Source organism: Littorina saxatilis, linkage group LG15, assembly GCF_037325665.1.
Source record: "Littorina saxatilis isolate snail1 linkage group LG15, US_GU_Lsax_2.0, whole genome shotgun sequence".
In the NCBI taxonomy this organism is placed as follows: domain Eukaryota; kingdom Metazoa; phylum Mollusca; class Gastropoda; order Littorinimorpha; family Littorinidae; genus Littorina; species Littorina saxatilis.
Window position 1 is genome coordinate 28,346,169 of NC_090259.1, and position 26,456 is coordinate 28,372,624.

At 46.1% G+C, this 26,456-nt stretch overlaps 1 protein-coding gene and 1 non-coding gene across 2 annotated transcripts in view; both read right to left on the bottom strand.

The window, feature by feature from the left end:
* LOC138948999 (multiple epidermal growth factor-like domains protein 8) overlaps positions 1–26,456 on the bottom strand; it is a 75,061-nt gene that overhangs the window by 17,597 nt on the left and 31,008 nt on the right. Inside the window, exons 16-26 of the mRNA XM_070320693.1 lie at positions 26,191–26,332; positions 25,249–25,477; positions 24,545–24,707; positions 22,996–23,189; positions 22,113–22,405; positions 21,171–21,345; positions 19,820–20,009; positions 18,997–19,175; positions 17,753–17,924; positions 2,645–2,894; positions 1,870–2,002 (exon numbers count right to left, since the gene is read on the bottom strand). Of these exons, the coding sequence (XP_070176794.1) occupies positions 1,870–2,002; positions 2,645–2,894; positions 17,753–17,924; positions 18,997–19,175; positions 19,820–20,009; positions 21,171–21,345; positions 22,113–22,405; positions 22,996–23,189; positions 24,545–24,707; positions 25,249–25,477; positions 26,191–26,332 (2,120 nt within the window). The remainder of the gene's footprint in view (positions 1–1,869; positions 2,003–2,644; positions 2,895–17,752; positions 17,925–18,996; positions 19,176–19,819; positions 20,010–21,170; positions 21,346–22,112; positions 22,406–22,995; positions 23,190–24,544; positions 24,708–25,248; positions 25,478–26,190; positions 26,333–26,456) is intronic.
* LOC138949557 (5S ribosomal RNA) lies at positions 15,106–15,224 on the bottom strand. Its single transcript, XR_011450334.1, has one exon. It is a non-coding gene; the product is annotated as a 5S ribosomal RNA (ribosomal RNA).

Consider the following 26,456-nt stretch of genomic DNA (forward strand, 5'->3'; position numbering starts at 1 on the left):
TATAGCATATGCATGTAAAAAAAAAAAAAAAAAATATCACAAAAAGAGAATAAAAAAAATTAAAAAAAAAGAACTCCCAATCTAAGACTCCCTGTCTTTTCAGATCCTGCTTTCACACGCTTTCTGTTCCTAACCTGTGTAAATGTACCCCCACTTTAAAGGCATATGTACGCGCTCCCGTGTTTACAAAGTGTAGTTTGCCCATAATCGATGTCAAACGCACCATAAGACCATGTAATGACGATATGTCGCCATGCGCGGACCATATACATGCATTACAGCTTGTTTTAGAGTCTCAAAAACTTTGGATGTAAACAAAGACGCGGAGTTATTTCCCTTGCGTCAACGCTACCTCTGTTGGCAAATCTATAAATAGGACGATCCAGATCAAAATGAAAATTAACATATCTCAACATTGAAGGGGTCCTAGACCACAATATTTTGCAGGGAACTTAATTTAGCATGTCTCCAGCTGTTGGTAAAGCAATTAGCGTGTATAGTCATCGAGTACATATGGCTTTAAAGACACCTGTTGTATAAGGCCTACATTTCTCACATTTCTGGACGTCTAAAAAGGGGATTCCACTGTAGTTTGTTTGTTGGTTCGTTCATGGGCTGAAAGTCCCACGGCTTTTACGTGTATGACCGTTTTTACCCCGCCATTTAGGCAGCCATACGCCGCTTTCGGAGGAAGCATGCTGGGTATTTTCGTGTTTCTATAACCCACCGAACTCTGACATGGATTACAGGATCTTTTTCGTGCGCACTTGGTCTTGTGCTTGCGCGTGTACACACGGGGGGTGTTCGGACACCGAGGAGAGTCTGCACACAAAGTTGACTCTGAGAAATAAATCTGAGAAATAAATCTCTCGCCGAACGTGGGTTCGAACTCACGCTGACAGCGGCCAACTGGATACAAATCCAGCGCACTACCGACTGAACTACATCCCCGCCCGATTCCACTGTATAAACACAAGGATTTGTAATAATCATCTTCAACTTTGCAGCAATTTCAGCTGCGCTGTCAAACCTTTTATACTGGGATAAAAATGATACCAATGACTGCCCAAAACTGCCGAATATTGAATGACCATTTCAGCAAATTTGCGAACTGAAATACAGTGGAACCCCCCCATGACCTCCAAAAAACTAACAAAAGCAGGTCTTACAACGGAGGGAGTTTACATTTACAGAGGTTATGAACAGAAAGTCTAAGAAAACAGGGTCTTAATTTAAAGGGAGGAAGTCTTAAATTGGGGGGTCTTAAAAGGGGGGTTCCACTGTAAATGCTAAGAATTCGGGCCGGGACGGACACGGGTCAACTTTTTGTGCAAACCAAGAGACGGAAGCCATGTCCCACCCCCGTGCCGAAATGGCTGCGATCTGCTGGCCGATGTGAATGCGTGATGTATTGTGTAAAAAAAAAAATCCATCTCACACGGCATCAATAAATCCCTGCGCCTTAAATATGTGCGCGATATAAATTGCATTAAAAAAAAAAAAATTTTACAAATAAAAAATCCCTGCACTTAGAACTGTACCCACGGAATACGCGTGATATAAGCCTCATATTGATTGATTGATTGAGTGTCACCACAATGGCACGTAAAAGATCTTGGTCATTCTACCATAAAGTGCGGATGGCTAATACCACCTAAACACGCATACATCTTTCTTTCTTTATTTGGTGTTTAACGTCGTTTTCAACCATTCAAGGTTATATCGCGACGGTCACGCATACATCAAAAGCCGTGAGGGCGTAAAACTCGAATCATATAACCCATATCATGTCCTTAAGAGGCGTAATATTTAGCCTGTAGGACAGTAAGCATTCTCTCTTTCCTTTAAATGCTAAGAACATGCCTGTACCTGGTCCGCAGACTTGAACTGTGGGTACTTGGAGAGGCACTGGGAGCAAGACTTGAAGCGGCTGCAGTTCTGATGGATGTACCAGTGGGCGCCGCACTGCTTATGCGACTCACTCGAGTCCTGCATGGCGCACCTGCAATAATAAAGGTAGGTGATGTTAGGGTTCTGTGTGACTGTTTTAAGAAAACAAAGGGAAATGCGTGCTTTAAATTTAGACAACAGCAAGTGAGAGCTATGCTGAACCAACCTCCTGGGACCTGATACAATAAGAAGCAATTGGAATGAACTAACGACTTTCATTCCATGGTTGACCAGATTTATTAGTTCAAGTATTTTTTGCAACCTGTCTCAATTTGTAATGATGTACTCAACACCAGTGATGTCAGTTTTACATCTTTCAATATTTCCTGGTATCTGTCATCCATACAAATGAGCATTTTCTTTCCTTTTCTTCTCGTTTCTTTTCCTTTCTATTCTATGGTGTCATATCATTATGTGTCGCGATGATCTGTGATTGTAGTTGATAACGATCGATTTATTTGAATTGTGCATTGTGTACGTGATTGTGTTTGGATTTATTTAAAGATTTTTTGGGATTTTTTTATTTAAAAAAACCAAGTGTATTGTTGCTGTAATTAAGATTATAATATCTAAGATTGATTGTAAGGCGCTTAGAACCATTTTAGGATTTGCGCCATATAAATACCCTCATTATTATTATCATTATCTCCCTTTTTTCTGATCGTATTCATCACAGGCAACACTCAACACTCACTCGAGCGGCCTCCTTCGCCGTTTGCCAGCGGTGAAGCAGACGCCAGCCGTAGCGTTTCCGCAGATATGGCAGCCAAGCGTCTTCTGGCACTCGTCGTGACTGAAGATGGCACAGATGTCTTCTGGGAGCGTCAGGCGGGACAGCGTACCCACCATGTTGCCTACAAACCCTCCGTACATGTAGATGTGACCGCCGTCCAGGACCGCTTGTATTCCCATGGCAGTGATCGTCTTTTGCTCCACTTCAAATTCTGCAAGATAACATTCATAATGATGAACACTTACTCATCGGCCCTTCTCGTATGAACTCATGGCGATGCACAACAACACACGCATACATATGCACTAGCACACACACACACACACGCAAGAATGCACACACACACACACACACACACACACACACACACACACACACACACACACACACACACACACACACACACACAATACAGTGAATAGGTAAAATATGATAAAAGTTCAGAAAAAAAAGATGAGTTGATGATAAAAGATTTATAAAAACATTTAGTCACACAGCTTGCGGTATCTGACTGTGTACTGTCTTCTTATCAATACAGCCAGAGATATTTTGCAAAATAAACAAACTCCTTGAAAATGTGCGAAAAGGAAAAGAGACCAAAACAATTAACATAATTATGCATGAACTGAGAATGAGATACTCTAAAGAAACATTTTTTTACTTGAAAATCTAAAAAAAGAAACGACACAAACTTCTGTACAGACTGTGATGTTCAACAGGACAAATTTACCTAAAATGAACAAAAAGAATAACAGAAAAAACAAAACGTATAAACTAAAATATTCTGTACAGTATTCCTTTGTTTTTTAGCTTTGGTACAGTATTCCTTTGTTTTTTAGCTTTGTTCATCTTACCACAGTCACTTCGTTGTTTAGATTAAAATATTCTGGAACAAAAAGAGTGTTACTACTTGGAAGTCTAGGAAAAGAACTGCCCTAACTAATTCTGCATGAACAGAGATATTCTGCAGGATAAAATTGACTTCAAAGTCTACAAAAAGAAAAGAAAAAAATTAGTAACGACCAAGATACTCGACAAGCAAAATGAACTTAAAAATGTACAAGAAGAAAAGAGACCAAAAAAATCTGAAAGGTCTGAGATATCTGCTGGAAAATGTTTTAATTGTAAATGACCAAAATCAAAAGAAACAAACAATTATGAATGGACTGAGATGTTCTAAATAATAAAATTTACAAAAAGAAAAGAGACCAAAACTTGTAAATTGACGGAGAGTGAGAAAATGTTTTACTTGTAATTAGTAAATGACCAAAATCAAAAGAAACAAACAATTATGAATGGACTGAGATGTTCTAAATAATAAAATTTACAAAAAGAAAAGAGACCAAAACTTGTAAATTGACGGAGAGTGAGAAATTTGTCCCCCTCCCCTCCTCCCCAACAAAAATATTAATTTAAAATGTACAAAATAAACAAAAAATTCAAGTGCAGAAAAAATGTACATGAAAATGTTCACACACAGACACACACACAATTCTTTATTCAATGAAACAAAAAACAAGTCCGACCATAACAGTCTGGATGAGAGAAAAAACAAGTCGCGTAAGGCGAAAAATTACTACATTTAGTCAAGCTGTGGAACTCACAGAATGAAACTGAACGTAGTCCGCCGCTAGTGCAAAAGCCAGTGAAAGTGACGAGCCTGTTTGGCACGGTAGCGCTTGCACTGTGCTGCATAGCACGCTTTACTGTACCTCTCTTCGTTTTAACTTTCTGAGCGTGTTTTTAATCCAAACATATCATATCTATATGTTTTTGGAATCAGGAACCGACAAGGAATAAGATGAAATAGTTTTTAAAACGATTTCGGAAATTTAATTTTGATCATAATTTTTATATTTTTAATTTTCAGAGCTTGTTTTTAATCCGAATATAACATATTTATATCGTTTTGTAATCAGAAAATGGTGTAGAATAAGATGAACGTAAATTTGGATCGTTTTATAAAAAATGTGGTTTTTTTCTCAATTTTCAGATTTTTAATGACCTAAGTCATTAATTCATTTTTAAGCCACCAAGCTGAAATGCAATACCAAAGTCCGGCCTTCGTTGAAGATTGCTTGGCCAAAATTTCAATCAATTTGATTGAAAAATGAGGGTGTGACAGTGCCGCCTCAACTTTTACAAAAAGCCGGATATGACGTCATCAAAAGTATTTATCGAAAAAAAGAAAAAAACGTCCGGGGATATCATTCCCAGGAACTCTCATGTAAAATTTCATAAAGATCGGTCCAGTAGTTTGGTCTGAATCGCTCTACACACACACACACACAGACAGACAGACAGACACACACACACACACACATACACCACGACCCTCGTCTCGATTCCCCTTCTATGTAAAAAGAAGCAGGAGTAACATGAACATAAACAGCAGTAATGGAAGGCAAGCTTTGCGAATGACAATCAATAGTAGCAGAGACAGAATCAGTCGACACAGAAATGTCTTCAGTCATAAGTGGTGGCCGAGTGGTAACGCACTTGCGCTCGGAAGCGAGAGGTTGCAAGTTCGACCCTGGGTCAGGGCGTTAGCAATTTTCTCCCCCCTTTCCTAACCTAGGTGGTGGGTTCAAGTGCTAGTCTTTCGGATGAGACGAAAAACCGAGGTCCCTTCGTGTACACAACATTGGGGTGTGCACGTTAAAGATCCCACGATTGACAAAAGGGTCTTTCCTGGCAAAATTGTATAGGCATAGATAAAAAAAATGTCCACCAAAATACCCGTGTGACTTGGAATAATAGGCCGTGAAAAGTAGGATATGCGCCGAAATGGCTGCGATCTGCTTGTCGATGTGAATGCGTGATGTATTGTGTAAAAAATTCCATCTCACACGGCATAAATAGATCCCTGCGCCTTGGGTCCGAGTCTGGAGATACGCGCGCGATATAAGACTTGATATATATAAGTGAGTTCATTTGACAGCAAAAAAACAGCAGCATCATTCTATTTTCATTTCTTAGAAGCCCTCACGATGCTTGGTGAAATTGTTGTGTGGCAGGCACTATATTTTGACTTATAACTTCATTTGTTTGTGTCCTTTAAAAGAATAATCTTTTCATGTGCCTGTGCAGGAATCAGTTGCCTGCTTATTATTTGTTAAAATATGCTTCATTGAAGTGCCTATTGTTTGTATGGCAAGTTTTCATTGGCTTATGAAAACTCTACTCTCATTGGCAGTTTTGTAGCCAATCCTGGCTTGGAAGAATACTTTTTTTTAGTGTGAACTAAGCTCACTGCATTTTTGGTATGCTGTCACCTGTCAGTGTCATTGCATTGTTAGCTGTTACCACCTGAAGTCAACCTGTCTGTACAAGGCTCCTTTTGCTGTTTTGGTAAGTGAGATCATGCTAGTATGAATTCTTTATTTTAGATTATAGATTGACTTAAATGAAATGAATGACAGGACAGTTGAATGAAATTGTTTTATTATAATTGTATGCTAGTTTCTTCTTCCAATAATGTTCAGCGATCAATGAATTGACCATTACTAACATGTTTAGTTAGTTCAGTTTGAATGCTTTGGAATTCAGTTGGAAAGAAGGAATGTGAACATAAACTAGTTTGGAGCCAGCTTCTTTATTTTTGATGGCGTTCATGTTGTTCATAAGTTACTTTCTATTTGAATAATGTGTCTAGGGAAATGTCATTCTCAATTGCTACTGAAAGAAGGCACATGATGTATTTTTATAATTGGAAACAAAGAGTTGGCTTGTGTAATACCTGAGTTTGATATTTATTTTCATTGTCTACATATATGATGTGCACATAGTAATAATTGATGTAATACTGGCCAGACTGAGGAGTGAAAAACCCTCATAACTACGACTACAGTATTTTTGAGGTATGCGATATTTATTATTGCGGTGTGACATTCTTTATTTAAGAATGGAGTTCATGTTAAATTATTCTCAGCATGTCAGATTCACATGTTGATGTTGTAAATTGGTTGCATTGTATACATATAATATTTACGTGTATGCCGTTTTGTATGATTTCTCAGTGAAGCAATGTTGCCGAACTAAATGGAATATTTGATGTATATGTATACATGTGAGAGCCGTAATTTGTTTTAATGTTAATGTGAATCAAATGAGGTAAACTATTTTATTGATTTACAATCTTAGAACTTTATTGTACTGGAACACAATGTTTTCATTATTTTATTTACATGTGTTTCAGGGTTTTTTGCCATGCGATTGACTTTATGGTGAATAAAAAGCTAAGTCGGACTATCACACCGCCTTGTCTGAGTGCGAGACGGTTACAGTTGTGAAGCGATGAGGCACACACAAGTAAATGAAGGAGTGGTCTCACCATAGAGGTCTAGGGCGGGGATGTAGCTCAGTCGGTAGCGCGCTGGATTTGTATCCAGTTGGCCGCTGTCAGCGTGAGTTCGTCCCCACGTTCGGCGAGAGATTTATTTCTCAGTCAACTTTGTGTGCAGACTCTCCTCGGTGTCCGAACACCCCCGTGTGTACACGCAAGCACAAGACCAAGTGCGCACGAAAAAGATCCTGTAATCCATGTCAGAGTTTGGTGGGTTATAGAAACACGAAAATACCCAGCATGCTTCCTCCGAAAACGGCGTATGGCTGCCTAAATGGCGGGGTAAAAAACGGTCAGACACGTAAAATTGCACTCGTGCAAAAAACACGAGTGTACGTGGGAGTTTCAGCCCACAAACGAAGAAGAAAAAGACCATAGAGGTCTTAGCATAGCGCACCAACGTGTGGGTAAAACTACCAGAACGTAGCAAATTGTTTTCTAAATCATGGGTGCAACCTGACCAATCTCTGGGTCAAGGTAATAAATACATAAGGGAGGGTGCAGTATGTGCAATTGAAATTAAAATTTACTTTAAGATGTACTAAAAGAAAAAAGAAATATTTTGTATCGGCTGAGATATTCTTATATCTACTTCAAACTGTACCAAAAATAAAAGGACATTTTGGAAAATAAATACTTACAAATATACAAAAGAAAAAGAAAAAAAAAACCTGCAAGGCTGTTAGCTTTAAATGGGCTGAATTGAATACTACCACTGCTAAACCAGATGGGTTTTTTGCATCACCCAGTCATAAAATGGCTGAGATAGATTGGGTTAGTTAGCCTTTTGCCACACATGTAAACATTCAAGCAAGATAAGAACAAAACATCATGAACCTGATGTGATGGACTGATTTTTGCATGCCTGCAACATTGTAGAGATGATTCAGAAATGCAGTACTCGACATTCAAATATTTCATCCAAAGTATGTACATTAGTTGCCCACCTTCTGTAACCAATGCCAACACAATGCGCCCAATATTGCCCGTTGGGTAATCCATAAGCAGATCCTGTACCGAACATATCAGTCATATGCAAAATTGCTTTTCTCTTTCATGCCGAGACACACCCATGGGTGGGACTGAAAAATGTCATGAATCCTGAAGAATTTTATGGGGGGTCTCGGGACCCCCACAGACGCTGAAGGAGTTGTATAATTAACAACCAAAAAAACATCACCACAGACACTACGAAACCGGATTTCCGGAATATACCGGAAGAATCCCACTCATGCACACCTTGAGCAGATGAGAGCGAGCATTGTCTCGTTAGATCGTTCAGCTAAATCTCACAGGAACTGCATAGGATACATGATTCTATATAGCTATTCTCATGAACACGTGGGGGAATTCGGGGGCTGTGATTAAATGGTCTCTTCCGATCATCAAAGCATAATGCTACGGAAGTCGGCCATTTTTCTCAATATCCAAAAGCATATTGTCAATAACAAAGACGCATGGTTCCGTTTTTTTCCACGTGTATAAAGTACATGCATACCTCGCCAGGTTTGTTTATGTGACAAGTCGACAGACGATGCCATTTGCTTTGTGTGTGTTTTTGTTGTTGCATATAATGTACATGACATACATTACGTGTAAAATCCAGTTCTTTAACAGGCAACAAACCTTGCAAATTTCCAGAAGCTGCAATCTGAAGCGACCTATCTTTGATTCTAGCAGACGATCTCTCCAATGTTTAACACAAAATCAGCAAACTCTCCTGTCACATAGAACGTCCATTGTATACTGAGTGCAATGTTGAAATGAAGTTACCGGTCTGAAACATTTAGTCGTTTCTTCTGAGACAATCCTTGTTCTCTTATCATCTACAGATTTACCCCAGTCTTCACCACGCGAATTCCCAACAGAAGTCAGACTTTCGAACATACAATCTACTAGGCAAGCATGTTACGTCATGACGTCATATGATTCCTAGCAATTGACGTAATGCTAAACATCCGGTTATCTCGAGTTTTCTCCGTAATACATGTCCGAGGGTTTTTCAATGTTCGGTTATTTCCGTGGCTTCATGCGGAAAGGGAACCGTCGTCTGCAATCAACGACATGGACCATTCTGGTACTTGTTGCTGACAAAAACATGATTTTAACACAGAATTTAATGTCAGAATAGCTATATATGTAAGGCTTCTTTTTAAGCCTACTGTCTATATGATACTTACCGAGACAGTACTATTCTTGCACATTATCTATTATAGGCCGAAAAAATTGGACAAAACGCTGAGTGGGTACAATTATCTCCCATAACCATGCGCCACCGTGGATCCCAAGCACTGTCCGAGTGCTTCCCCCTTACAGGATGTAGGTGGCGCGTCCTCTTTCTTTATGAGCTGCAGACCCTCAAAAAGCCCATAACATATCAAGAGGGGAGGCGGGAGGGAAACTCTAATAGTACTGTCTCGGTAAGTATCATATAGACAGTAGGCTTAAAAAGAAGCCTTACAGTCAATATAACACTTACCTCGACAGTACTATTCTTGCACAGAATACCAGAGTGGTGTGAGGGTGATATGTAGAGTATTAAACTCCTTAATCAAAATCACTTAAATCCAAGGATTAAGATACCCAGGCAATTTTCGAACAGTACTACCGTAAAAGAAAATATACCCAAGAAACATACCTTAGACTGACGTGACCATGCTAGCAACCACTGCTGTGTGGTGAACTCAATGTCAAAGTCCAGGCCACTCAAAGCTTGAATACCACTGAGTCTACGGCAAGTGGCTAAAGCGATGAGGAACAATTAGTCTTAAAAATCAGCAACTTGATACTGATGCCTGCCAGGGGTTCAAACTCATTGCTACGCAGGAGTTTGAGGACCAGAAAGACATCCCCCTTGGGAAATGAAACCCGAGGTTTAGACACCGCTGCATTGCTAATACCCGAAAGGACATTAGCGATGAGGGAGGACCTGATCAAGTGTTCAGTTCTGCGACCAGTAGCGGCCGCAATCGTGGAAGCGATGGCAGATCTGTATCCAAGAAGAGTCTTAGAAGAAAGACTCTTCTTTTGATACACTTCCACCAGGAAGTTGGCCAAGTCCTGTGTTGAGGGATAAAGCGGCTTTATCCCCTTGGACAAGGCGAAGGTGGCCCAAGCTCTCCAGCGTAAGTCGTAGAGCTGATTAGTTGATCGCCTCTTAGCGTTCAAGGAAAACTCTACTGAACTCTTGTGCAATCCTAGTGCAAGCAGTTTGGAGCGCACAAGAGCCATGCGGTCAAGCACAGACTCTCTGGACGTGGATGAGGGAGGCATGATCGAGGCTGGAGCAGACCTCCCCCGTCCAGATCCAGAGGTAGAGGGTCTACGTGGGTGAGACCGCGAAGATCTGGAAACCACGGAGCTGTTGGCCAGTAAGGCGCGACCAAAATCAGTCTTGGTCGTTCCTGCAGATATTTTGCCAGCACCCTCGGAATCAGAGATGTCGGGGGATAGGCGTAAGCATCGAGGAGCCTCCACAAGAGAGTGAATGCGTCCAAGTGGAACGCATTCATGTCTCGAAAGGGGCTGACGTACCTGGGAAGCCGAGCGCTGAATCGAGTTACGAACAGATCGATCAGAGGACGGTCCCACCTTGCCCACAGACGCTGTAGAACGTTGTGAGCGATGGTCCATTCTGTGGAGAGAACCTGATCGCCCCGACTGAGAATGTCGGCCAGGGCGTTCAGTTTCCCCGGAACGAACTGGACTGACATCCGGACCTGATTGGTCTGGCACCAGAGCAGAATCTCCTCCGCCAACAGGGAGAGGGACCGAGAATTGGTGCCCCCCTGGTGGCGAAGGTAAGCTAAGCATGTGGTGTTGTTGTCCCCGTTGAAAATCAGAGGGGCCAAGGACAGGCCGAATGGGAGGGCCCGAAACTCGAACACTGTGCCCTCCCAAACGAACCGGAGCAGATGTCGGTACCCCGGGGCCACCAGGATGTGGAAGTAAGCATCCTGGAGGTCCCAGACATGGCCCAATCGTTTGGCCGGATGGCCAACCGGACCGACGAAGGGGTTTCCATCTTGAACTTGCACCTGTGAAGGTACAAGTTCAAGGTGGAGAGGTCCAACACCGGCCTGAACCGGCCGTCCTTTTTGGGGACGGTGAACAGGCGGGAGCAGAACCCCAGAGAAGGCTGAGAAAGGGGGTAGACCGCCTTCTTCTCGACCAACGAGTTCACCTCGTCCTGAAGAGCCTGCCATCTGGCAGGCTCTCGAGGAGGGGGGAACGTCCAAGGTAGAGCGGACAATGGAGGTTGTGACGACAGCGGTAGAGAAAACCCCGACCACACCACCCTCAAGAAAAACTGGTTGGAGACCAGTCTGCCCCACATGCCGCGGGCCCGAAAAAAGGGAACCGACGGACGAAAGAGGGGCAACTTGAGGGGGCGTCAACGTAGGGCCGGGACTCACTGAAAATTCTGCTGGCGGGCAGGCGCAGGCTTGCGACCACCCCCCCTGGTGGTGCTGCTTCCCCTTACCTGTCTGAGCACCCTTCGTCTTGCTTGGGAACGCAACAGGCGCCTAAGAGGAGGAAGAAGGAGGCAGTGAAACTGGCTTCTTCTTCTTCTTCTGAGGCTGGGAGCTGGAGGTGACTGTAGCACTTCTCTTACTCCCCGCCGCCGTCGCCGAAGCAGCGAGGCCAACCATCAGAGAATCAGTGTTCCTCTGGCGTGTGGACTCCACCACAGAACGAACAGTGTCCGGATGAAAGAGGGAAGAAGGCTGAGGAAACGTGTTCCTCAGACTCTTCCTCATATCCGGAGGCACTATAGAAGTAGGCAGAAAATGATCACGGAACAGGGCCAATAAAGTGGACCCGTGTTCCAATGGCCAATTCTGCCGCAGACGTCACGCACGATCGCACGGCATGCAAAGCCCGATCCACTCGAACCGTGTCAAGGACCCGAGTGGAATCGGACTCTGCCCGATCGGGAGGGTCCAACAGTGTGGACAGCGTGCTCATCCATGTCAAGGCCTGTGATTGGGCCTCGACTGTGGAAGAAACGGTGGCCTCAAGATTGTGGAACGAAGCAGAGCTCAGTTCCACCTTCTTGACCGAAGGCACCTCCCCAACGAACACATCACCGTCAGCCCCACCCTAAACACTCGAAGTCTGGAAAGGGAGAGTTCGAGAGTCAAAGGGAAAAGGGAGGGACGAAACAGATTGGACACGAGGAAACAGTGGAGGTGCGCCTCCCGAAGGAAAGCATGGCACTGAACCCGCGTCCTCCCGAGGAACATAGGTCGCGTTTGCACGTGAATCTGTACTCCTCAGGCGATGTGCTGCCGCTTCCACCGTGGCACTTAGACTAGGGTGGAACGCGAATTGCCGGCGGCCGGATCGTTCATAAAACGAGCCGCCGGCAGACGCGGCGTGAGCCTCCCGCGCCCGGGCCGAAGCGGACTCAAAGGACGAGAGGGCGTCTCAGGGAAGGACGTCCTGAAACTGTTCAAACGTCCTTCTAGCTGTGCGAGGACGAGCCTCCTGCCTCTCGTCCTCAGACCCCGGGTCCACGTCCTGTGTGTCAACACTAGACGACAGACGCTTAAGAGAGGCATCCGTGACGTCAAGACGCCGCGTGATGTCTGTCATGTACTGTTGGAAAGTACGAAGCATAGCTTCGGAAGTTCCATCAGAAACCGGCAAGGGTAGAGGTTCAGTGTTAACCTCAGGGCGACCCTGATCCTCCTCCCTATCGTCCTACGACTCACTCTCCTCTTCACTTCCCGACAACTCCTCAAAAGCAGGAGTGTAGGGAGCTTGAGGGGGAAGAGCCGAAAGCGATGAAGCAGGCTGTGAAGAAACGCCCACAGAAGCAAGAGGCCGCGAAGACCCCTGCCCCAAAGACGAAACGTCTCCAGCAGCCGAAGGGGGAGAAAAACAACAACCCTGCGACTGTTGGGTCAGCCCAGCCAACGAACCCCCGCCATTTATAGACTGAACAGGAACCCATCGGGTCTGATCAGAAAAGAAATGGTCCGGTCCGGTCGGGGGTGCCGATCCGGTCCGGTAGGGTGGTCCGGTCCGGTGCCGTACCATCCGGAGGTCCCGTTCAGCACCGAACCATCGTACCCACAGAAGTGTTCGGGTGGTTAGGTCCGGACGTGGACATACCGTACCATCCGGACCCGTAGGTCCGGTGGTCCGGTATGGTCCGGTTCGGTGCCAGACCATCCAGACCAACAGAGGTGGTCGGGTGGTCCCGCACCGGACCATCCGGACCCGTAGGTCCGGACCCGTAGGTCCGGTACCATCCGGAGGTCCTGTTCGGCACCGAACCATCCGTACGCACAGAAGTGTTCGGGTGGTTCGGTCCGGGCGTGGACGTACCGTACCATCCGGACCCGTAGGTCCGGTTCGGTGCCAGACCATACGGACCAACAGAGGTGGTCGGGTGGTCCGGACCGGTCCGGTAGGGTGGTCCGGTCCGGTGTTCCGGTCCGGTCCCGTACCATCCGGAGGTCCCGTTCGGTACCGAACCATCCGTACCCACAGAAGTGTTCGGGTGGCTCGGTCCGGACGTGGACACACCGTACCATCCGGACCCGTAAGTCCGGTATGGTCCGGTTCGGTGCCAGACCATCCGGACCAACAGAGGTGGTCGGGTGGTCCGGTCCGGACCGGACCACCGGTCCAGCACCGGACCATCCGGACCCGTAGGTCCGGTCCGGTCCCGCACCATCCGGAGGTCCCGTTCGGCACCGAACCACCCGTACCCACAGAAGTGTTCGGGTGGCTCGGTCCGGACGTGGACATACCGTACCATCCGGACCCGTAGGTCCGGTTCGGTGCCAGACCATCCGGACCAACAGAGGTGGTCGGGTGGTCCGGACCGATCCGGTAGGGTGGCCCGGTGTTCCGGTCCTGTGGTCCGGTCCCATACCATCCGGAGGTCCCGTACGGCACCGAACCATCCGTACCCACTGAAGTGTTCGGTCCGGACGTGGACCTACCGTACCATCCGGACCCGTAGGTCCGGTGGTCCGGTATGGTCCGGTTCGGTGACAGACCATCCGGACCAACAGAGGTGGTCGGGTGGTCCGGTACCGGACCATCCGAACCCGTAGATTCGGTCCGGTCCCGTACCATCCGGAGGTCCCGTTCGGTACCGAACCATCCGTACCCACAGAAGTGTTCGGGTGGCTCGGTCCGGACGTGGACATACCGTACCATCCGGACCCGTAGGTCCGGCATGGTCCGGTTCGGTGCCAGACCACCCGGACCAACAGAGGTGGTCGAGTGGTCCGGTCCCGACCGGACCACTGGTCCGGTACCGTACCCTCCGGACCCGTAGGTCCGGTGTGTTCCGGTTCGGTGCCAGACCACCCAGACCAACAGAGGTGGTCGGGTGGTCCGGTCCCGACCGAACCACTGGTCCCGTACCGTACCATCCGGACCCGTAGGTCCGGGGGGTCCGGCAAGGGCCAGAGGTACTGTCCCGCACCGGACCCTAAGGTCCGGTACGGTCCCGTACCATGGGTCCCGTCCGGACCAAACCCGGAGGTCAAGTCCAGTCGGGACCCGTGGGTCCGGTTCGATCCCGACCCGTAAGCCTGGAACGTTCCGGACCCTTGGTCCGGACCATCCGTCACCCGAACACCAGACGCTAAGGAATGGCGTGGGGTCAAGACGGTCCGGTCGGAGGTGTCGGTCTGAGCAACAGAAACAATGTTCCCGTCGCCCTGACCATTCGACAGAAGTACCACGTTCTGTCGAACACCTCCACGTCCAGTAACTAGTCGGCCGGAGCGTTTCAAGAGGGACAGCCACCAGTCACACGGACGTCAGAGGGAACCGTAGTAGCAGTGGTCGTAGGCACGAAGCCTGAAACCCCTGCCCCCACAGGACCGCCCTGAACGGGGTCAATTCGCATCCCAACCCCAGCGGGGAGGGAATTCAGAGACCCCGTCATCTCCTCCGATCTCCCCCCCCAGGAGGCCGAAACTACTGTCAAAACAGCAGCAGACGACCCAGCGAGGGAGTTCAGAGGAGGACCCGTGTCCCTCCTGGCTTCCACAGCGGTGGAAACCGAGGAGGGCACAGGAGAGGCACCGGAAAAGGAAGATTTTAATGCCAACTGCACCCGGTGTTCCCAGGCGGTCACCCATCCAAGTACTAACCGGGCCCGACGTTGCTTAACTTCGGTGGTCGGACGAGAACCGGTGTTTTCAACGTGGTATGGCCGTTGGCTGTCAAAACCTGAGTCTCTCCAGTAGCCCCTAGATCGGATTCACCAACCCCCAAAGAGGGTTGGGAATCGACCTGCCCCCGGATTCGAGCCAGGGGGGAGAAGGAAACCTTCCCCCCAGGCTTGAAACCGGGAGGAGCTGAAGCCTGAGACTGAGGGCCGGACAACGGCGTCGAAGGGGGGGAAGCCTGTTCCACTGAAGGAGAAGGAGAAAGAAGCTTTTTCTTTCCCCTCGACCTTCCCCGAACCTTCGACGGCGCAGCCCCGCCCGAAGTCTCAGGCTCAAGCCCAGCCTGTTTGAGCAAGCTCGCATTGAGCTTGCTCAAACAGGCTTTCTCCGCCCTCCCTCGCCGCAAACGCAAAGCGTTTGGGGAGGGAGAGTCGGAGCGCCGAAAGATCCCCTTCTCCGTGCGTAAAACATGACGCTGGGCGCCCGGAGAAGGGTTGCCCCCGGCAGACTCTGGTTCCGTAGAACCAGAGCCCAAAACAGGACGAGACATCCTACCTCGCCCTGTACGTACCCTTAAAGACCGAGAATTAACAAAATTCAAAGAAAATTTAGGTCAATACTCAAGTGAATGCGGCGAAACGAGAAGCAGACGACCGGTCACCACGAAGTAGGACGGGAGGCACGCCGAGTCCGCCACACAAAAACGGAGGCACAAGTTGAAGGAAACACAACGTAGCCTCAAGCCAGAAGTGGAATAACACACAATAATCCAACAGGTGATAGTCCACACAGAAAAGGAGCCTCTTAGTCCAAAATAATCCGGGAGCGTAGCAGAAACACAGCCGGTCTGACACGCGCGAAAAAAGAAAGAGGACGCGCCACCTACATCCTGTAAGGGGGAAGCACTCGGACAGTGCTTGGGATCCACGGTGGCGCATGGTTATGGGAGATAATTGTACCCACTCAGCGTTTTGTCCAATTTTTTCGGCCTATAATAGATAATGTGCAAGAATAGTACTGTCGAGGTAAGTGTTATATTGACAATGATATTGTGTTTTCATCGTAGCAATAGGGCCCGATATTTAGACTCGAACAAGTATAATGCGACTCGTCTTCGACTCGTCGGCATTATACTTGTCTCGTCTAAATATCGGGCCCTATTGCTACGCTGAAAACACAATAGCTGTTAATGTGTGGGAAGTACAGGGTTAAACAAATCCATCAATCAATGAGTAGCCGGGATGTGTAAGCAATGAAATAAATTCAGCAAAAAAATCCAACTTCGCATTTCATTTTAAACACAGTGGAATTTTGAAATGTGTTTAAGTGGAGGAAAACTTTCATTCCCTGTCAAAGCCTGGACACATCAGATCACATAGGAAGGCATGCATGTTTAACGTTGAGTCAGTCACAACTACGCTTTATGCTCAGTCATCAATCCTACTCCTCTCCCCATGCCCCTCCCCCCTCCCCCCCCAAGACGTTCGGTCAATCAATACTACTATGTTTAATGTTCAGTACGTCACTACTATGTTTAATGTTCAGTACGTCACTACTATGTTTAATGTTCAGTACGTCACTACTATGTTTAATGTTCAGTACGTCACTACTATGTTTAATGTTCAGTACGTCACTACTATGTTTAATGTTCAGTACGTCACTACTACGTTTAATGTTCAGTATGTCACTACTACGTTTAATGTTCAGTACGTCACTACTATGTTTAATGTTCAGTACGTCACTACTATGTTCAATGTTCAGTACGTCACTACTATGTTTAATGTTCAGTACGTCACCACTATGTTTAATGTTCAGTACGTCATTACAATGTTTAATGTTCAGTCTCCCCTCCCCTCTCCTGATGTTCAGTCAGTCAGTGGCTACAACCACCACTACTACAAATCTTTAACATTCAGTCTACTCCTCCCATCTCCCTTCCGCTCCTCTTCTCCATCCCTCCCCCCTCCCTCGCCCCCATCCACCCCAAGACGTTCAGTCAATCACTACTACTACGTTTAATGTTCTGTCAGTCACTACTACAATGTTAAATGTTCTGTCAGTCACTACTACAATGTTAAATGTTCTGTCAGTCACTACTACAATGTTAAATGTTCTGTCAGTCACTACTACAATGTTAAATGTTCTGTCAGTCACTACTACAATGTTAAATGTTCTGTCAGTCACTACTACAATGTTAAATGTTCTGTCAGTCACTACTACAATGTTAAATGTTCTGTCAGTCACTACTACAATGTTAAATGTTCTGTCAGTCACTACTACAATGTTAAATGTTCTGTCAGTCACTACTACAATGTTAAATGTTCTGTCAGTCACTACTACAATGTTAAATGTTCTGTCAGTCACTACTACAATGTTAAATGTTCTGTCAGTCACTACTACAATGTTAAATGTTCTGTCAGTCACTACTACAATGTTAAATGTTCAACCCCCCCTCCCCTCTCCTGACGTTCAGTGGCTACGACCACCACTACTAATCTTTAACACTCCCCCCCCTCCTCTCCCCCCCCCCCCCCTACCTCTTCCCCCCCCCCCCCTTCCCGTGTCCCCCCTGGTACTCACGGGCAAACTGAATCCTGTGCCAGGTGTTACAGTTGTAGCGGTAGACGAGGAGATCCATGGCGTAGCTTCCGTCGTCCATCAGCCCCCCGATGATGATCATCTCACTCTCCGTGCCCACCGCCGTGTGGAACACGCGACCCTCCCACGGCATCGGCTCCTTGTCTGCATCGTGCTGCGGAGGCAAACACAAGTCATAAAATTCAATTCCCCCGAAATCGGCATATGCTACCTGAATGGTGGCATGGACGGATCACATCATTTTGAAGGGGGGGTTGTCACATTTCTGTAAGGGACAGATCGAATACGCGAAGCATTTAGTTGAGGGTGCAAAGTGCCCGAACTCCTAAAAATGTTGACAAAAACAAGCAAAATAGAGCAATCCGTCCAAAACCTTCATTTAGAAGACAAAGGCCTGCTCCTAGGGGGGTCCAGGGGAATGCTCCCCCGGAAATGTGTATAAAAACAAGAAAAATGGAGCAAATTGATGCAATCTGAGCCATCAGTTTTTTTTGGTTTTTTTAAATTGACGTCTTTTTTTGTTCTTCATTTTCTTTTGGGGGGGGGGGTGTACTGGTACACAAACTTTTATGATGAAAACTATCCAGAAAAAAAAGGTAGGCTGGTCATTGGAACCAGTAAGAGTCCAACTCAGAGCACTGGTTTTGTTGTTTTACCAGCAAAAAAACCGATAGTTCTAAAAATCAACCAATCCTCCGAATTCGCTGGCCTGACACCTTCAGCAACAAAGACCTTTGGCAGCGAACAGTTATCCGTAGAACAGGACATTCTGCAAAGACGCTTCCGGTGGATTGGCCACACACTCCGCAAGACAACAACCAGCATCACGCGACAGGCCCTCACATGGAACCCGCAGGTCAAGAGGAGACGATGTCGGACGAGAAACACCTGGCGTCGTGACTTGGAGGCAGAGGTGAAACACATCGGCTACACCTGGAGACAACTGGAGAGATTGGCCCAGGATCAGAGTGCCTGGCGAGCTCTTGTTGGCGGCCTATGCCCCGGACGGGGTCAAAGGCATAAATGAATGAAAAATGAATGAAAAATCAACCGGTACGTTATACCGGCAGCCAATTATTTCCGGTATTTTCTCATTTCAACCAGTAAAATACCGGTAATTACCGGTTAACGCCAATACTGAAGAAGTGTGTGGGCAATAAAACACTGACAGACAGAGACAGACAGATAAAAAGAGAGACACACATATAAAGTATCAGAATACATACTGTATCAGAAATGGGATAATCAGGCGCTTGGATCATGAGCAGGTTCCACTCCCGTAAGGCAACATCGTAGGTGTACAGCTCACGTGACACAAACCATCGCCCCGCACGGAACAGGTAACCGCCGTACACATAGATGGTGTTGGAAGGCTGGTTGTACACTGCGCTGTGACCGTACAGACCTGCAACAAGAGTCGTTATTGGTCAGAAAAGGCAGGTGTTTTTAAGATGGTTGAGGATTGGAGCTGTTTGGGGAGGGGTAGGGGAGGAGTCAAGTGGGGGGGGGGGGGGAGGGGGTCCGGGGGGTCTTAAGTCTTAACCGGGTTTCCTATGCATCAGTATTCACGTTCACATGAAACGGGAGGGGGTCCGGGGGGGTCTAAAGTCTTAACCGGGTTTCCTATGCATCAGTATTCACGTTCACATGAAACGGGAGGGGGTCCGGGGGGGTCTAAAGTCTTAACGGGGTTTCCTATGCATCAGTATTCACGTTCACATGAAATGGGAGGGGGGGGTGGAGGTCCGGGGTGTCTTAACCGGGTTTTCTATGTATCAGAATTAACGTTCACATGAAATGTCCCATATTTGACCAGTTTCAGTATAAAAATACCTGAAAACAGTCAGTCTGGCAGTCAGTCTGGCAGTCAGTCATCTGGCAGGCTTTCATATCAAAATAAACATCAACATAGTGTGTCGTCATTGCAACTTGGCTAGGTTAGCTGCCCTGACTAACTGAGGGGTTTTGACTCCTTTTGCGTTTTTGATTGATATCGATTTACAAAATTCCTAGCACAATGCATACATATTAATGCTTAGAATATCATACCAATGGGGTATGCTCCGTTCATCTTCTCTGGTGAGAACTCCTGCCAGCTAAGTAGGCCGCCATCCGTGTTGTATTCATACACCTTGTTGGAAAAGTAGATCTGGGAGGAAAAGCCGCCGATGAGAACCAGTTTCTTGTCGCCGACGTACGTCAGTGTATGTCCCACCAACGCTGGCATCCATGGCGGGGTCTGGAACAAGAGTGGTCAGTTTAGTGGATAGGAAACACACCTAAGGCCAAAAAAAAAAATAGGTCTGTTTACGGTAACATAGGCCCAAAAAATAGGGTCGGTAGGTCGGGATTTTTTTTTCCCTTTTTTTTTTCCAAAAAAACATATTTTTTATGTTTTTTTTTTTTTTTTCCCAAATGCCAAAAAAAAAGTCTAGGGTCGCGCGAAAAAAATAGGGTTGGTCGGGTTACCGTAAACAGACTATTTTTTTTGTGTTGCCTAAACATGCAGACACCTGGGTAGTGCGACTCCGTTGCTGCTAGCTTTCCACTGGGTGGAAGCGACCCGAATTTCCCAGCGATGTAATAAAAATGAAAATGAAATGAAATGAAAAAATGTTTGTGGCTAGTGATACACTTGACAGAGTTTAAGTTCTGGTGCTAGGAGAATGTAGTACATGAAGACTCAGTTTTCATTTTCAAGAGGACACTCAATGGCTGCTAAAACTTAAAATAAATAGGCTAACCCAAAGAAGAGAAAAAAAGCCCAATACACATTAAGATGCAAACTTGACACAAAGGTTAACCCAAATCTGAAACCACTGACTTACTTGATCCTTTACCCCATGTTGAATAAACACTCACTTTAGAAAATGTATTATGTCACGAAATTTGAAAACATGAAGGAATACTGACAAAGGAACAACATCTTGAAATGTCTCTCCTGACTGGCGAAATGTCTCTCCTGACTGGCGAAATGTCTCTCCTGACTGGCGAAATGTCTCTCCTGACTGGCGAAATGGCCTAGTGGATAAGAGGACAGCTGGATAAGACGCAGGCCTCCTAAGCAGAAGGTTTGAGTGTTCACTCCCGGTCCGGCCTGGTGGGATAAGGGTGGAGATTTTTCCAATCTCCCAGGTCAACTAATGTGCAGACCTGCTTGTGCTTTATCCCCCTTTGCGTGCACATACACGCTTAAGACCAATTAAGTACGCACGGAAAAGGTACTGTAATCCATGTCAGAGTTCGGTGGTTTATAGAAACACAAAAATACCATGCGGGCTATCTCTGAAATTGCACTTCGTATTCACTTAGAGTGCCAATGTCCCGCGGTTTCTCAGGTCTCTCCAACAACAAAAATAGCACCACACCTCAGCCTTTTTTTTCCAGAAGGAGTACTTACTTTGCGTTTCTGCCACACACTGCTTTCCATGTTGAAGGCCCAGAGCTCATTGGTGGGCTGTGGGGTTGTCTTCTTGCCGTCTCCAACCATGATCTTTGGCAAAACGGGCTCCAGAAAACCACCGTAGATAAATATCTCGAGACGTCCCGGAGCACAGGCTGCGGCTTGGTAATACCTGTAAAAAAATAAAAAAATAAAAAATAAATAAAAGATGATGATTAGTGGCTGATCTGTTGCAGGGTTCCAAAAACTGTGCGTTCCTGTGTCCTAGAATCTGAAAAAAATGTACCAGAAATTATGGAGGGGGTGCTGGGATGCACTTCATCTAAAATTGGAACACATGTGATCATAATGTTAATGTGAAGGGCTCAGAGAACACGAGCACTCCAGGGATCATGTGTCGGCAAGAGAGAGATGTGCCTTCAAAAAATCATAACACAATCCAGTTAGCAGACAACCCAGAAAATATGGCCACACACCACATACACATACGCACAAAAACAGAAGTATTCGTATGTAAAAGAATTCACACCTTAAAGTATAAACATCTGTCATGTAGTTTTCTGTGAAATTGATCTCCACAAACACACACCCCCTCTCTTAATTCCACCCCCCCCCCCCCCCCCCCCAAACTCTAGCACCATCCTTTCCAAAACCCAAAACCCTCCTCCCCTTACCACAGACTTACATACATAAACAGAAGAATTTGCGTATAAAAGAAGATTTCACATTTTAAGTTTTATAACTATCTGCCAAGAACTTTTCCAGGAATCGCCACACACACACACACACACACACACACACACACACACAAACACACACACACACACAAACATTCCCCACAACCTCTACCCCCTCCCCCCCCCCCCCCAACCCCTCCCCCCCTCCGCCAACCCCTCCCCCCAAACAAAAACCCCACCCCACAGCCCAAACCTCCCTCACCTTCCCATAGGACGGTCTTCTCCCCTGGGTTCTAGCTGGTCCCACTGGGCGCTGAGCGTGTCATAGCGCCACGTGTCGTTCAGCAAGCCGCGCTGCAGGTTGTAACCCCCGAACACGTACAGCTTGTGGTCCCCGCACGACACCATGGTGTGGCCCACACGGGCTGACGGTGCGGATACCTCGTCATCAAGACGGCTCTTGTCCACCAGGAGTTCTACGTGGGGGTTGGCGCCGATGTTGATGCTGCAGTCTGAGCCAGCATAGTTGGCCCGACAGCGACACATCCCATGAATCTGTAATACAATGTATGTTTGTTACTCTCAACGGTAGTTTTGTGTTGTGCAATGGGATGGGATAGAGCCACTTGTTAATTGTTTCTTATTCATAAAAGCACTAATCAAAAAATTGCTCCAGGGGCTTGCAACGTAGTACAATATATGACCTTACTGGGAGAATGCAAGTTTCCAGTACAAAGGACTTAACATTTCTTACATACTGCTTGACTGAAATCTTTACAAACATTGACTATATTCTATACAAGAAACACTTAACAAGGGTAAAAGGAGAAACAGAATCCGTTAGTCGCCTCTTACGACATGCTGGGGAGCATTGGGTAAATTCTTCCCCCTAACCCGCGGGGGGTGATACACAAGTGTATGCGTGTTTGGGTGGTATCAGCCATCTGCACTTATGGCAGAATGACCAAGGTCTTTTATGTGCCATTATGGTGACACGGTGTAGGGATATGGCTTCCGTCTCTGGGTCTTCACATAAAGTTTACCCGTGTCCGTCCCGGCCCAAATTCGAACCTGCGACCTTCCGATCACAAGTCCAGTGGTCCACCAACTGAGCTACCAGGCCCCCTCTCTCTCAAAGGTCTCACCTTATCACAGGAACCTCGATCCCTATGAGCGAAGCAGTCGTGGGGACACATTTCCCGCTGACAGTCCGCTCCGTAGAATCCAATCTGACACTGGCAATTCCCGCCCATACACTTCAAGTTCCAGTCATCGTCTGATCCGCATCCACGACATGCATCTGTCTTGTAGGTGGCGTTGAACCCTCGAGTCTGCGACACTGGTGTTGGAAAAGAACACAAGAATTATTTCCCCTTTCACATCCGCCACTCTCAGTCACCCCAAGCATTCAAACGAGCACTTAAAAACGCACCTCTTCAAGAAATACAACCCCTGATTTTGTTTTCCCAGTCCATCAGTAGGCTACATGTTGTGTATTTGTTGTTTTAGTGATCATGTGATAATGTATATAAACATCCAGGGCTGTTTTCAGTATTGTTGATAACATGTTCTGTTTGATTAAGGGTATTCAGCTGGTATTTCCTTGTTTTCGCTACCTATTTTATTCATGTTTTTATTACTTAGTTAGTGGAAGAATCTTTTGTATGTATGTTTGATGGTGTATGCTTTTAATTAAGCGTTGCTGACTATGAATGTAGATGTAAATGCTTGTATAACTGTGTTTTAATTTTAAATGTGTCAAGCGCAAAGAGCATAATTGTAAAGTTATGATGTTGCGCTATATAAATGCTCATTTATTATTATTATTATTATTATTATACATGAATTTAATTTTTGAATTTTTTTTAACAAAAGTAGGCAGGAGTTTAGGTTGTTAATGACAAGACCAACGGTTGGGGATACTGTCTACAGAAAAAAACTCGAAAAGTGTATGTTTCTGTCTTTTTGTCTTTAAAACTGTGGCTATAGGTTGAACATTTGGGACACTTCTGCTGAAAGAGAAGAAACGTTTCAATTTCTGTTGTTGTTGGTTTTTTTGCTGACTCCGGGCCAAGTATGTCATAACCCATAATGTGATTACGTCATTAGAAGTGTGTACAGTTTCATAGCTCCAGCTTCAAAAACATCTGCGGAAATGAAATGCTACATTTTTTGTTCATGGACATACGGACGAGAGGCTAAAACAAAGGACACTGCTCATTACTGTGACTCACTATTACTGTGACTCACTGATTACTGTGACTCACTGATTACTGGAGTGAGTGCAAAACACACACATGTAAGCCGAAAAAAATACCGCACAAAAAGGTGAAATCTCGGGGTGTCAAAAAGGATCGCTGGAGCTTTGAAAATGCTAAAAATCCGCAGTGCCTGCTACCACACACTTCTACACTGACAATAAAAACCTTCCCAATCATGCTTCTAAAAGCAGTCAACAAATGCTAGCACTCCGGGCCTGAAAGTGGCGAGTATTTTACTCGCCATGGCGAGTAGAAACATGTACATGGCGAGTAGAAATGTTAATCTACTCGCCAAATGTGAGTAAAGTTGCTGAAAAGTTGCTGAAACAAAACGTTGCTTTGGCGAGTAAAATTTGCTCTCTGGCTAGTTAATTAGAGAAGTACTAGCCAAAGGCCAGTGCCCCATCTTGTGGACCTTCAGCGCTGCACTCACTTAAGAGATTGGCCTCAAAGACGATGGTGATGGTGCCAGAGTAGGCATGCACAGTGAACTCTCGCCCCGGGTTGATGCCACACACGGACCCCAGGTGCCGCGCCCGACTGTGCGACGTGCCGTTGATGTGAGCCGGTATGCCGTCGTACACCTGAATTGCATCCTGTTCAAAAAACGCAGAATTTAAAATTAGATGATTTGTATTTTTCTTTTGCATCGATATCCGATAGTCTTTAATTGTTTTTAACCAGGCAACATTACAAACAATCTATCTTTCTAATGAAAAAATAGAGAAAGTGTGTGTGAGTGTGTGTGTGTGTGTGTGTGTGTGTGTGTGTGTGTGTGTGTGTGTGTGTGTGTGTGTGTGTGTGTGTGTGTGTGTGTGTGTGTGTGTGTGTGTGTGTGAGTGTGTGTGTGTGTGTGTGTGTGTGTGTGTGTGTGTGTGTGTGTGTGTGTGTGTGTGTGTGTGTGTGTGTGTGTGTGTGTGTGACTGTGTGCATGACTGCATGTGTGACTGCACGTGTGTCTGTCGATCTGTCTGTGTATCTGCCTCTGTGTAGAACATTCCAAAGTCCATCAATATAAACAATCTCAAAGTACATGTGGGGTGTGTGCACGCGCGTGTATGCCTGCCTGCAAGATTAAATAAAACAAATTAAACCTGAGCGCACATGGGAGCTGCAGCCCAAGGCAGAAGAACTGACCTGTCCACACTCCACCTGCATGTCGCCCTCCACGGTCAAGGAGATGATTCGTGTCACGTCCGAGTACGGCACCCCTAGTGATTTCTCGTGGAAGACGCTGAGGATCCACAGACAGTAGGCGTGTGAGGGGTCCCTGACCCCACCGCCTCGGTACGACCCCACACCCCCCTCCGTGATGTTCATGTGGATGGAGCGATCATCACACTGCAGGTAGCACTTGCCTCCGTTTCTGTTCCAGCCAATTACAGGTGTGGTTTTAGGTAAAAAGAGAAAACATTGACGTATGTGATAACCAATGTGCTGTATTTTCTCAGTTTTGCTGATGTTATACGCTTGGTACATATATTTACTCATTTTCCTTAAAGAACATGTGATAACATTACTTCATAGGTAAGCACATGATTTTACCTATGGCACAACACAAATCTCTAGCCTCCCTCTCTGAGATGCGTTTGAAGACAGACTGTTAAAAGAGAATAAATGTATGTACACAATTATGATAGAATATTGATGTATGAATTGAAGAAATGTATAAGAACACAAGAATGTATGAATGACAAAGAACAAATGTTTATTTTTGAATGTTTTATGTATGTTTTATTACGGACACAAAAGCTCAGCAATGCAATTTCTCTTTTAGAGATTAATAAAGTTATTGTATTGTATTGTATTGTATTGTATTGTAGGTAAACACACACACACACACGCACGTAAACACACACATACACACACACCCAGCACACACAGACAGAGCACACACACACACACACACACATGCACGCAGGCAAACACACGCAGGCAAACACACACACACACACAGTCTGACACACGGACAAAACACTCAAGCACACACACAGCACAAACACAGATACATGGACAGAGTGACAAACATACACACACCCTCCCCTTCCCCCCAACCCTAAACACACATGACCCACTTACCTGGGAAGGCCATAGTAACCATCCTCACAAAGGTCGCAGTGCAGGCCGCGTGTGTCGTGCGTACAAAAACACTCCCCGGTGATGTTATTACACTCCCCCTCTGCCAGGTCACCATGGCCGTTACAGTCGCATGGACGACAACCTGCAAAATATGAGAGAGGCGTAAAGACAAATGTAAAACCTGCGATCCTCGGACATGGACATAACTTTTATGTGTGACTCAGAAGCAGTTTCGGTGTCCCATCCAATGTTACCACCATGGCACA